Raw genomic sequence first — 11,860 nt, forward strand, 5'->3', positions numbered from 1 at the left:
ATAGGTATTTTATGTTTATAGTTTTCTACTGCTCACTTTAGGTCTATACAAATAAAAAGAAAAGTCCAGAAAGATCTATTTACTGTGATTACCCCTTAGTGGTGAGACTGCAATAATATTTTGGCTCTTAAGATTTATAAATCACTTGAAATTTTCATGGGTCAGTTTAAAAAGATAAAAATATGAGAATGGAAAGAAAACAATATGTAATGTATGTATATATGTATGTGTGTGTATATATATATATATATATATATATATGAAGTTACTGATGAGAAAGTTATTCATGAGCATGCTGGGCTGGATGAAGCACAGGATGGAATCAAGACTGCTGTGACAAATATCAATAAACTCAGATATGCAAATGACATCACTCTTATGGCAGAAAGTGAATAGGAACTAAAGAACCTCTTGATGAAGGTGAAAGAGGAGAGTGAAAAAGCTGGCTTAAAAGTCAACATTCAAAAAATGAAGATCATGGCATTTGGTCACATTATTGCATGGCAAATAGATGGGGAAACAATGGAAACAGTGACAGACTTTATTTTCTTGATCTCCAAAAATCACTGCAGATGGTTACTGTAGCTATGAAATTAAAAGATGCTTGCTCCTTGGAATAAAAGCTATGACAAACCTAGGCAACATATTAAAAAGCAGAGACATCACTTTGCTGACAAAGGCCCATATAGTAAAAGCTATGATTTTTCCAGTAGTCATATATGGATATGAGATTTGGACATAAAGAAGGCTGAATGCTGAAAAATTGATGCTTTTGAACTGTAGTGTTGGAGAAGACCCTTGAGAGTCCCTTGGACAGTGTGGAGATCAAACCAGTCCATCCTAAGAGAAATCAGTCCTGAATATCCATTGGAAGGACTGATGCTGAAGCTGAAGTTCCAATATTTTGGCCACCATGCTGGGAACGATTAAAGGCAGGAGAAGAAGGGGACGACAGAGAACGAGATGGTTGGATGGTATCACTGACTCAATGGCCGTGAGTTTGAGCGAGCTCTGGGAGATGGTGAAGAATAAGGAAACCTGGTGTGATGCAGTCCATGGGGTTGCAAAGAGACTGAGTGATTGAACAGCAACAACAATGAGGAATTGCTTTTATAAAAAAAAGGATATAAGCAAAAATAAGCAAACAATGGTTATAGCTTAGGTGTAATTTTTGCTGGAGAAGTATAATGGCTTGTTCAAAGAAAAGTATTACACACAGTTTTTTTTGCCTTTCATTTCTAAGATAACATTGAACTTTTTATTTATGGCTCTAGTAGTTTTATTAAATTAGAGGCAAGTAAGGACACTATGAAGATGGCAGCAATTTTGACTTAGGTCAATAATCTTTAAGAGATTCCTCATTATGTTTATTGGAATCCAAAAACATGTAAGGGAAAACATGAAATGAACTCTCTGACCACTAGTCATCAAATAACATTCCTATAAAGATTATGCAGGTTGACCAAATAATGAAGTATCCAATGTTTGTGCAGGATATTAAGACTCATTTATTCATTTTAAAATCTGGTGGAATTTATTCACTTTTACACCTGGTGGCATTTTGCTGCTGCTGCTAAGTCACTTCAGTCGTGTCCAACTCTGTGCGACCACATAGACGGCAGCCCACCAGGCTCCCCCATCCCTGGAATTCTCCAGGAAAGAACACTGGAGTGGGTTGCCATTTCCTTCTTCAATGCATGAAAGTGAAAGTGAAGTTGCTCAGTCGTGTCCGACTCATAGCAACCCCATGGACTGCAGCCTACCAGGCTCCTCCATCCATGGGATTTTCCAGGCAAGAGTACTAGAGTGTGTTGCCATTGCCTTCTCCGGGTCGCATTTTATTCACCAGGTAAATGGAAAATGTTAAAGAAGTAACTTTGAGGGAAACATCTTTCTATTCAAATTTGGAGTTAGCTAACCACTGTCACACAGAGTGATGGCTATCTTATATATACTATACTAATCAGGACACTTTGGTGTGAATGGAAGGCATATATTCAGGATCTGATGCCCTGAATACTTTGTGGTTAGGCAAATTTTCTTAACTACAAATCTTTAGTTTTTCCATATATAAAATGAAAATAATAGTGATGCCTGTTTCTTACAGTTGTATAAGAATATAAGTAATTAATACAGACCCTTGGCATATAATCACTAGCTAATTATATTATCAAGGAGAAATGCGTTTCAAAAACAGCTATGTCAAATTCTGCAAATTATTAAAAGACTTTGACTAAAGAGCAATGGAATTTACTAATCAGTAAATCACTGATGACCTTCAAGAACACTGTTGCAGGAGTGGTGATGGTTAAGGGAAAAGGCAAGTCATGATAAAAATAGAAGGAGTTGATGTGGAATGTGTAGTGCTTTTGATAGTCAAGACAAGACATAAAAATAATACAATGATAGTTTAATAGTCAGAATACCAAACCAAGCATTCTCCCAGCTAGGACACATTGATTATTTTCTATGATGAGGAAGAAGCTATCGGAGACTACGTTTATGGAAAAATTCTTGGTTAGTTTAAAAAAGAAAATCCAACTGGCTTTTGAAATGAAGAAGATAGGGAATGGAGTACTGTTTATCTAATCTATGTATAACTCCTTTAGGGCTGTGGGCTGTGTGTGTGTGTGTGTGTGTGAGAGTGACTGAAATTCATTGATAAGCTATTCAAAAATTTAGACTGTCTCTCTGTTTACACACACATACATGCATACACACATGCCACACTCAAGAACACACAGTTGCATACAATTAGGAGAATACATTAATCCCTTTAATCCATTCATGAACCAATTCTTTCTCCAAATGGTCCAAAGATTCCCAACAAAGTTATCCTCTTGTAGGACGTAGAAATAGTTTAGACAAATATGCATTTAGATTTGTGTATAAATTAAAATTAACAATTAAGTTAGAGGTCAAAAATTCCCATGAAATACAAATAAAATATATTTATTCAAAACACAAATTACTTTTCAAAATATAAACAGGAAATATAAACTTGAAATTTTTGCACTGATTCAGAAATAAATGTTCTATGTGACAGAAAATGTAATACAGCTAAATTTAATTGAGTTATAATTATAGGCTAAATATTTTCCAAGCACTTTTTTAATATCATAAAATACATGTGTCTTTTGTTAATGAATGAAGAAACTGAGACTTAATAGTGCAAGTAACTGGCCCACTATCAGGTTGCAAATCCAAGCCCATCTGGATCAAAAGTCCAGAAAAGATTATCCCTATCACTAATTATAAGAATATTCTAGGCCACTATACACAAAGAGTATGCATTAATAGAATCTATGTGGGATTAATAAAGGCTGCTTTTTTTTTCTAGTCAAAATATAAAAGAACACTAAAGAAAAGAGAAGAAAAGACTGATATTAAGGATCAATTATCCTTGCAACTTGTTATTAAAATTTGGCAATCAAAGATCACTATTTACTTGAAATTCTTCCTATCTTTTGGCTCCCGTGAATTATTCTTACCTCACTTTCCTCTGAACTCTGACCCATTTCCTTCAGTTTCCTTTTCTCTCCTTGTCCCTGAAATACTAGTATTTCCTGGGATTTTGTCCTCAGCATTCTTTTCACTGCTTTTGCTCTCTCTGGATGATATCATCCACATCCATGGTTTCAGTCATTATTCAGTGTCTCTCTTCACTTCAGACTGAGCCCAAGAGCTCCAGATACATATGTCCAAAACTGTATTGCATTTAAATGTCTTTTAAATGCCTCCTTATCCGTATATCCACACTAAACTCACCTTCCTCATTCAAATCTGCTCCTTCTTTGGTGTGCCCCTTCCGAGTTTGGTTTTGATAATTTGTCAAAACTAAAAATTGAAGAAATCATCTTTAATTCTTACCATACTGCTTTTCACCAGCCTACACAGACATCATCACTACGTTCTGTCAACAGTTCTGTATGGATCTATTTACTTTGCTCTTGTCTCAGAGCTTCCAATTTTATTCAAGAACTTACCATCTTAAGATGTATTACTTCAATACAACTGTTTTTTCCTTCCCATTTCCCCCCCTTCTGGTACATTTTTCTTCTTGAAATCATCCTGTTATTTATAAAACATAAATCTGATTATGCCACTGTTGTGTTAAATCATTTACAGGTCCCCCTTTTATTCAAAAGAGTTTCCTTACAAGAGCTACAAGCCCATGTGTGGATCTACAAAGCTTCGCCCCTTAGCACACCTCTCCTTCTCCTCACACTCAGTACTACAGTCAGACTAAAGCACATTCAGTGGTTCAATCACACCTGGCCTCGCCATCCCTTGATGCCTTGTCATGTGTTACTACTTTGGCGAGGGGTGCCTTCCTTTCTGTCTATATTTCAAATAACTAGCGCCTTAAAGCCCAGATCAGGTAATAACTCCCATAGGGCAGCATGCCAAGTTTGATGTTCCTTCCTGTGTTAATCTCTGTCACAGCACTCTATTTCTCTGTCATAATACTTTGTCTTACTGAACTGTGATAATTGGCTTGTATATATTTCCTACTGCTCCTTGAGGGTAACAACTACTCATAATTTTCAGTATCCTCATTTCTGGGCTTCCCAGGTGGCTCAGTGGTAAAGAATTTGCCTTCAATGCAGGAGACACGAATTGGATCTTTGGATCAGGACAATCCCTGGAGAAGGAAATGGCAACCCACTCCAGTATTCTTGCCTGGGAAATTCCATGAACAGAGTAGCCTGGTGGGCTACAGTCCATGGGGTTGTAAAAGAGTCAGATATGATTTAGTGACTAAATATCAATCTTCATTTCTAGTAGAGTGTCTTAAATACAGTTGTCCTTGATAAACATGTTTAATGAATAAGTGACTATGTTTATTATCTAATCTAGTGAGTGAATGGGCAGATTCATTACAAAATATGACTTCAGTCTTTGCTGCATCACTCACTGTCATCTGATTAATGAATAAGTTGCCCAGAAATGTGTTGCCCTATTTTCTTAAAAATATTACGATAAAATTAGAAAAAAAGACAGTTACTTTATTTCTTGATTCAAGTAATCTCAGTATAGATGTATTTTTCACATCCATGGTCTCCTGGTTAAAGTGCTAGGTTAGTGACTAGAACAACTGGGTTCAAATCTAAACTCTGTGACTTATTAGCCACATGGTCTTTGGCAAATCAAGTGAGTTTCTTGAGCCGAATCTGGCTTACCTAAAAAATAATGACTATCTTCTCAGACAGGCTCACTCCAAGATTAGTTGAGGTCAAATAAAATCATGTACACAAAAACAGTATAAAACCTGTGTTATAATAAAATGTAAGGTATATGGAATTTATTCCTAATTTTAAATTCTTGAACACTAGTAAAATTCTGTTAATAAGATATATACATAATTCCTAAAGTCAGAAAGTAAAAATTGTTCCTCTTTGAGAAATAACACCTCTTGGAACAATTCATAAGAAAAAAAGTAAAAAGAATTTTTTCAAATAGGTTTATGGAAGTTTAATCCTGTGACAATTTTGAAATACATCAATGCAAATTGTGCATCATTTAAGAAAGGTCCAAGCCACAGGGATATGACTCATCTTTGTCATCAATCTCATGATGGAAAATTAAGATAAAAGGGGAAATAATATTATAAAACTAAGTAATTATTTCAAATCAACATAGAATCTTGCTATCAAATCAAAATAAGGAAAGTTAATTATAGTAACTCATTTTCCTAAAAACAATCAAAAGTCAAACAATATTCAATTCTAATATATTTCTTATAACAACTATGAAGGTCAAAATATCAGAATTTTTATTTTAGCATTTTTAAAATATTATATCAGCCCAATATATACTTTTAGAATGCCTTTTTAGGGTATCATGTTCCTGAAAAGAAAGATATATAATATTTAAATATTGTTAAAGCCAAAAGACCTTATTATTCAGCACCCTTAAATTCAACATGTTTGAATTCAGTCCATAGTATATAAGCAAAAATGCCTGCAGACCCTATTGGATATACTGTCACATTTAAAACATATTTAGATTAGCTAAACAAGTATATTTTACACACTAACCTACTTTTACAAGTAGCACTCAACTTGGATATTTAGGGTTGATAACCAAACCCTTCACAAATAGAATTAATATTTAAGTTAAAAAAGAACAACTTTTTCATCATTACTAAGGTATAATATGCATTCTATTCTTGATTTACAACTTTCCAATCCATCATGTTGTAAACCACTGAATAGACAGATTTTAGACAGAAAAGGTGAGTAAGATAAACAAATCACTAAAAAATAAATAACAAAAGATAACAAAAATATTAACCAGTTAGTCTTTCCTATCCAAGTTTAAAAAGTTGGAAATATTCAACAAAAATTCTATTTCACCTAAGTGATAATACATAACTACTTAATGTATCTTATTATATATTTTCTACTACCCATTTGAAATTAAAAGAATCATTTGAGTAACTGAACATCTCTGTGTTTTATTGTAAAGAGGCTGCCTCTTTTACAGGATTTCAAACATAACTGAACTAAAGTGATAATTGCAATCTCTCTCTTTTTTTCTTATTTTTTAGACAACTTGATGATAGACTACATCAGTATTTTGGTTATTATTGCTTTGGCCAAATTTAAGATATATCATCCTCCAAGCAATAACATCTTTATTAATTAACTATTAGAAAAATATAAGAACGCAGCCTCAATTTAGGTTGTCTTAAATGTTTTGCAGAGAACATACTCAATTTAACTAGCATGTTTGCTTGTGAAGATAGCTATTTGGAGTCAAATGCATAATATTTTGTTAAAGAAAACTGTCCACATCAAATTATTTTTTTTAATATCTATTTGCCAAAGCCCATATTTTGAATAGATTACAGAAAATAAATGTATATCTTTAATTACATTTTGATATTTGACTACTTGGGCTACCTATTACACCTGTACTTTGTTATTTAAATATGCCATAATTCTATATTATCTGTATTTCTTGTAATTTCAGTTTTATATTAGGCAAAGTATGATTTTTCAACAATGGGGATAGTTTAAAAACAGAACAGCATTTTAATTTAATCTTACACAAATGCTGTTAAAAAAAATAAAAAGTTACAAGCTAAAATAAACCCAATTCTCCTTCAGAAACTTGAGATTTATCCCAACAGTGCAAATTTTGAGTTTATTGGGGTTTATATTTATGTAGTATGTCAACTTCATATGCAGAATGTTTAGATTGTCCAAAATATTCTTTAAACTTTAATTCTGAGACAGAAGAATCGACCTTAAATTACATTTATCCAGTAGATGACCAATAATACTCTTTATTCCTTAGTCTGCTATTTTTAGTTTTTAAGTGTATATTTCATAAAATAAATATATCCTATACAGTGGTTCTCATTCACAAAGACACTAGATTACGCAGTTTTACAAGGATTCACTTTAGGAAAATCATATTTAAAATAAACCTAGTTGAACACATATTATACATTTATATTTAATACAACATAAAAGATTTTAAAATCTAGTCTATATCGCTATGAGGAATAATTTCATGTTAATTCTCTAGAACACTATTTTTACCTTTTGTACCCAAAGGCATAGAGCTTGATACATGAGGTTGCCTCATACTTATGGCTTATGTTTCACCTTTGATTAGACTGGAATATCACATGTGTGCAGGCTCTTGGTCAGTTCATTTAACAAATACCAATCACCTGACCCATACTCTCTGATCACTGATTTTTCCCAAATCCTACTTATATTCATAAGGACATTTGGCATACTCATTTGTCAAAAATTTTTCTTTCTTCACTAGAAAATGTTTTTCCCTTATTTACAACTTTTTCTTTTAATACTTTAAACATGTACACAAAGTCAATTACAAGTGATTATGAAAAACATGATACCACTATTTACATTACACTTGGAATCAAAATAAGCAGACTTTGTTTCCTTAGCTTCAATTTTCTCAATTCTAACATGTTAAAGAACAGCATACTATGTATATTTTATACCTATTTCTACTTTTTCATGCTGTGTACAGTTTCTTATCAATTTTTATGTTTACAGTTCTTTGCCACTAACATTTTATTCTATATAACATTTTTATCACATAAATAATGTGATACTAACTAAAATTAACCTGAATGAGATTAACAAATTATGAGGAAGAAGAAAATAAAGAATTATCACTGTAGTTTATAAAGCTGGAAGCCAGAATATAAACTTTAGAATACTTAAGAGCCTAATCTAGAAAAATAAAACTAATATAGTTCCACTTTTATGAAAGTCTTTCAAAATTAAATAATAAAAATATATATTTAAATAGCAATTTACTGTAGACAAAGTACCTTCAGATATATTTGAATCATAAATTATTTTTAAACAGTAGTGTTTTTGTTGCCAAAATCTCAAGAGAGACATAAGGAAAATACTTAAATCAACAGATAAAATTCATGTACTATGGAAAATATTTTATACCTAGAACTATTTGAAATGTTGACATCTCTATCAAAACTTGGAAGAAAAAATAATAACAAGACATTTAAAAAAATAGCTATCCATAAACTTAGCTCTAATTTATGTTCATTTCTGCTTAAAAACAATTCCCATATAATTATTTTCATAATGAATATTAATCTTATTACTAAATAAAACAAGTGATTTTTCAAAGTAAATAGCACTCAAAGGAACTAAAGCATTCCTGCAAATTAATACAATTGCTGTAGATTAAAATAAAAATTCAAATGCTTTAACCTCCTTATGAAATGAAGTTCAAAAATAGAGTATTGATTAGGTGCCTAAAATTAAGGAAACATGATCATGTTATTTGTTAGATGAATTAATCACAGATATATATGAATTAAATGAAACAAATATCCTCCTAACACATAAAAACTCTTTGTTTTCAAATTCGTTTGTTCAAAATACAGTTTCTTGTACATAGAAAGAGTACTTTCAAAATAAAAATATACTCAGCCTGATATATTAAAAATATTATATAATGAAGACTGAATATTTTATTATTATTGTGCAAAACTTTATATAGAAACTATTCCTACATGTCTTACGTAATCTATAACAATTATCTTAACACAAAACTTTTAAGAAGCAGTAAATTAGCATCTAAAAATAAGGAGGTATGGAAAACATGTATTTCCTTCAAAAGTGAAAATGTAACCTAAATGCTCTATTGATCATATTTTATTGATTTTTAAATTAATACACAGTTGCTTATATTTTTACTTTATGTTATACAGTATTTTCACAGGGGAGCTCTGAAAAACTGTTTAATTATAACATTAGGTAAGATCACCAAATCTTAATTGTATTGTGGGGATAATAGATCCAGCTGGGTTAGTATGTGATTTCAGTGGGTTGGAGATTAACATGATTTGCCACCAAGGTAAGAATCCATGGAGTTATATCCACAGGATATATACATTACCTGATAGCAAGAGACATTTACAACCCAGAATATAAGAGCAGGGCAGCCTCAAGTGACATCACCAGATCATCTGCAGTGTCAACCAACCTAGTGGAATATACATCCTCCACACCACCACTTCCCACTTTCTCACTGTTAGCAAACCTTCCATTGCCTTTATCAGTGTAAGAGAGCATGTGTCTTCTTTAAAAGCAAGATGTATGCTCACTCAAGTCAAAAGCAAATACAAAAACCAAAGGAAAAGAAATAAAAAAAAAACCAAGACTGAGTACAATTTTCACTAACTTGACATAAAGGTTGTAGGAATAATACTGAAATGTTAAAAGAGAAAGTAATTTCAAGAAAAAGGAAAGAAGAAAGAAAGGGAGGGAGGGAGAAGGAGGAGGGAGGGAGAGATGAAGGGAGGGAAGAAGGAAGGAAGAGAAGGAAAAACCAGCCAAATATCCTGGAGACTAAATCTTGTCTGTAACTCTGATTTCCTCTCTAACCAGCAAACTGTGGAGAGCTTGAATGTCTTTCTAAAATATAATAACAGTAATAATACAGAGGAAAGGAACTCTATTGCCCCATTTTAATTCTCTTCTCATTTATCTGCAACTTATGTTTTACTTACAAGCGTTTGTTACGGCAAAGCTGTTGGCGGTCTCGATGTTGTCCACATGAGGTACCAAATTAAAAGGAGCTTCTGACGCATTGGGGCTGGTGTTATGAAGAAAAATTGCTAATCGAAAAGCAGTGTACTCCTGATCTGTGTTTCGGATGAAGAGACCACCTAGCAAAAACAGCAGAAAAAGCCCGTTCAGTGTTCCCTCTTGTAACTATTATTACACCTGCACTAAGCACTGTCAAATCCATGGCCATTCACCAATACACACATTAAGGAGCTAGCTCTGCCACATCTTGGGAGACTGCCTTTTGTCTCTAAAGAGTATGTTTAGTATTTCAGTCTTTAGGACAACTCAGCTTTTTACTGTCCCAATTTGTCATGATCACAGTGGCCTCTGAGACAGACCATTTAGTGTGTTTTGCCTTCTCTCTCTTGCCCTCCCTATGATTCCCAGCACACTGCTACAGAAGCCAGCTCCAGGCATTTCTAAGATGCATGCGGATGAGCAGAAAAGACAATTTGCATTAAAATACAGAAATGAAGGTTTGTGATGACATGCAGGTGAGAGGGAAATCAGAAGGGAGACGTGAACTTTGTTTTTGTGCAGTTCCTGGACCCAGCCTAATTAGCTCCGTTTTGTGCACTGTCCACGAGAAATGATGCAGTGTGAGGCTGGGCTTAGCTGGAAGGAATTCAATAGCTGCGTCCCATCAAAAGACAGGGGAGAACAGCAAAAAAAAAAAAAAAAAAAAAAAAAAAAGCCAAGGGCAGGACGGATAGGGTCCCCAGAAATAGAGTCCAGAGGGAGGATTAAGGGCAAAAAATTCAAGAGGAAAACAAAAGAAGAAAAGGTTCCAGGAAAGGGATATAATTTTGAAATCGGTTAACTGGTAGCAAGCAAAGGCAAGTAGGTCAGGGTGTAAATGTCTTCTTTCTTTTTTTAATCTAAACAATGTCTTCTTGTAATAGTGAAAGCTGTTGCCTATATAGCACAGGAGGAAGAGTGGATGGGTTTTGTTTTGTTTAAGGAAACTCTACATCCCTTCATACTCCAGAGAAAGAAACGAAAAGAGATATTAGATAAAATGCAATCAAACCCCACGGAGATTTTATCCCAACTTATTGCAATCCTACTTCAGCGACATGAAACTGAGGGTGGATGGATTATAGACTGAGAACCTGTGCTGTTTCAACTGAACCAGCACCAAAGAGGCAGTCCTTATAAAGGGAAGAAAGGACGAGAAAAGAGGAGAAAGGAGACGCGGAATGTTCCCTTAAATTGCTTATCAGCAACTCATTTAACTCACTTTCGGTATCTGCTACAGCCACCCACATGCATACCCCACTGAACCAGAGCTTACCTATTTGCACGCTGCTCGGAAAGGCTCCCATGGCGAGTCCCCAAAATCCAGAAAATAACAAGACAATCTGTCTGCAAATAATCCTCATCTTCTTTTCTCCTCTCCCTGGCGCGCGCTCTTTCTCTCGCACTCTTCCTAAAGACCGTTCAGAGAGGCATTGAGGACTATGGCGCTAAAATTAAAAACAAACGGAAAAAAAAAAAAACAGAAAGAGGTTTGGACTGTTTAAGGTTATGACTTCCCTTAGCAATCCATCCCGAGCTGCGAGATTTTTCCTGCAGTCTCCATAGCCCTGGGAGAGGTTTGCTGTCCGGCTGCAAATGTTGCACATGCAAAAGATGGTGGTGGAGCGGTTCCTGCTTGCTCGCGGGGATGAGACATGCGCTCTATCTGTGCCTAGCTCACACTCACGCTCGGCCCTCGCTTTCTCACCTACACACACACGCGCGCGCGCGCGCGTACACACACACAC

The 11,860-nt window shown here is 34.2% G+C and overlaps 1 protein-coding gene across 3 annotated transcripts in view; it reads right to left on the minus strand.

Annotated features, from left to right (window-relative positions):
• GRIA4 (glutamate receptor, ionotropic, AMPA 4) overlaps positions 1–11,565 on the minus strand; it is a 673,532-nt gene extending 661,967 nt beyond the window's left edge. For all 3 annotated transcript variants that reach the window (XM_010855154.1, XM_010855155.1, XM_010855156.1), the window contains exons 1-2: positions 11,389–11,565; positions 10,034–10,192 (exon numbers count right to left, since the gene is read on the minus strand). In XM_010855154.1, coding sequence (XP_010853456.1) covers positions 10,034–10,192; positions 11,389–11,476 — 247 coding nt within the window. In that variant the 5' untranslated portion in view covers positions 11,477–11,565. The remainder of the gene's footprint in view (positions 1–10,033; positions 10,193–11,388) is intronic.
• Positions 11,566–11,860: the final 295 nt, after the last annotated feature.

Source organism: Bison bison, unplaced genomic scaffold (genome assembly GCF_000754665.1).
Source record: "Bison bison bison isolate TAMUID 2011002044 unplaced genomic scaffold, Bison_UMD1.0 scf7180017864355, whole genome shotgun sequence".
Lineage (NCBI taxonomy): Eukaryota > Metazoa > Chordata > Mammalia > Artiodactyla > Bovidae > Bison > Bison bison.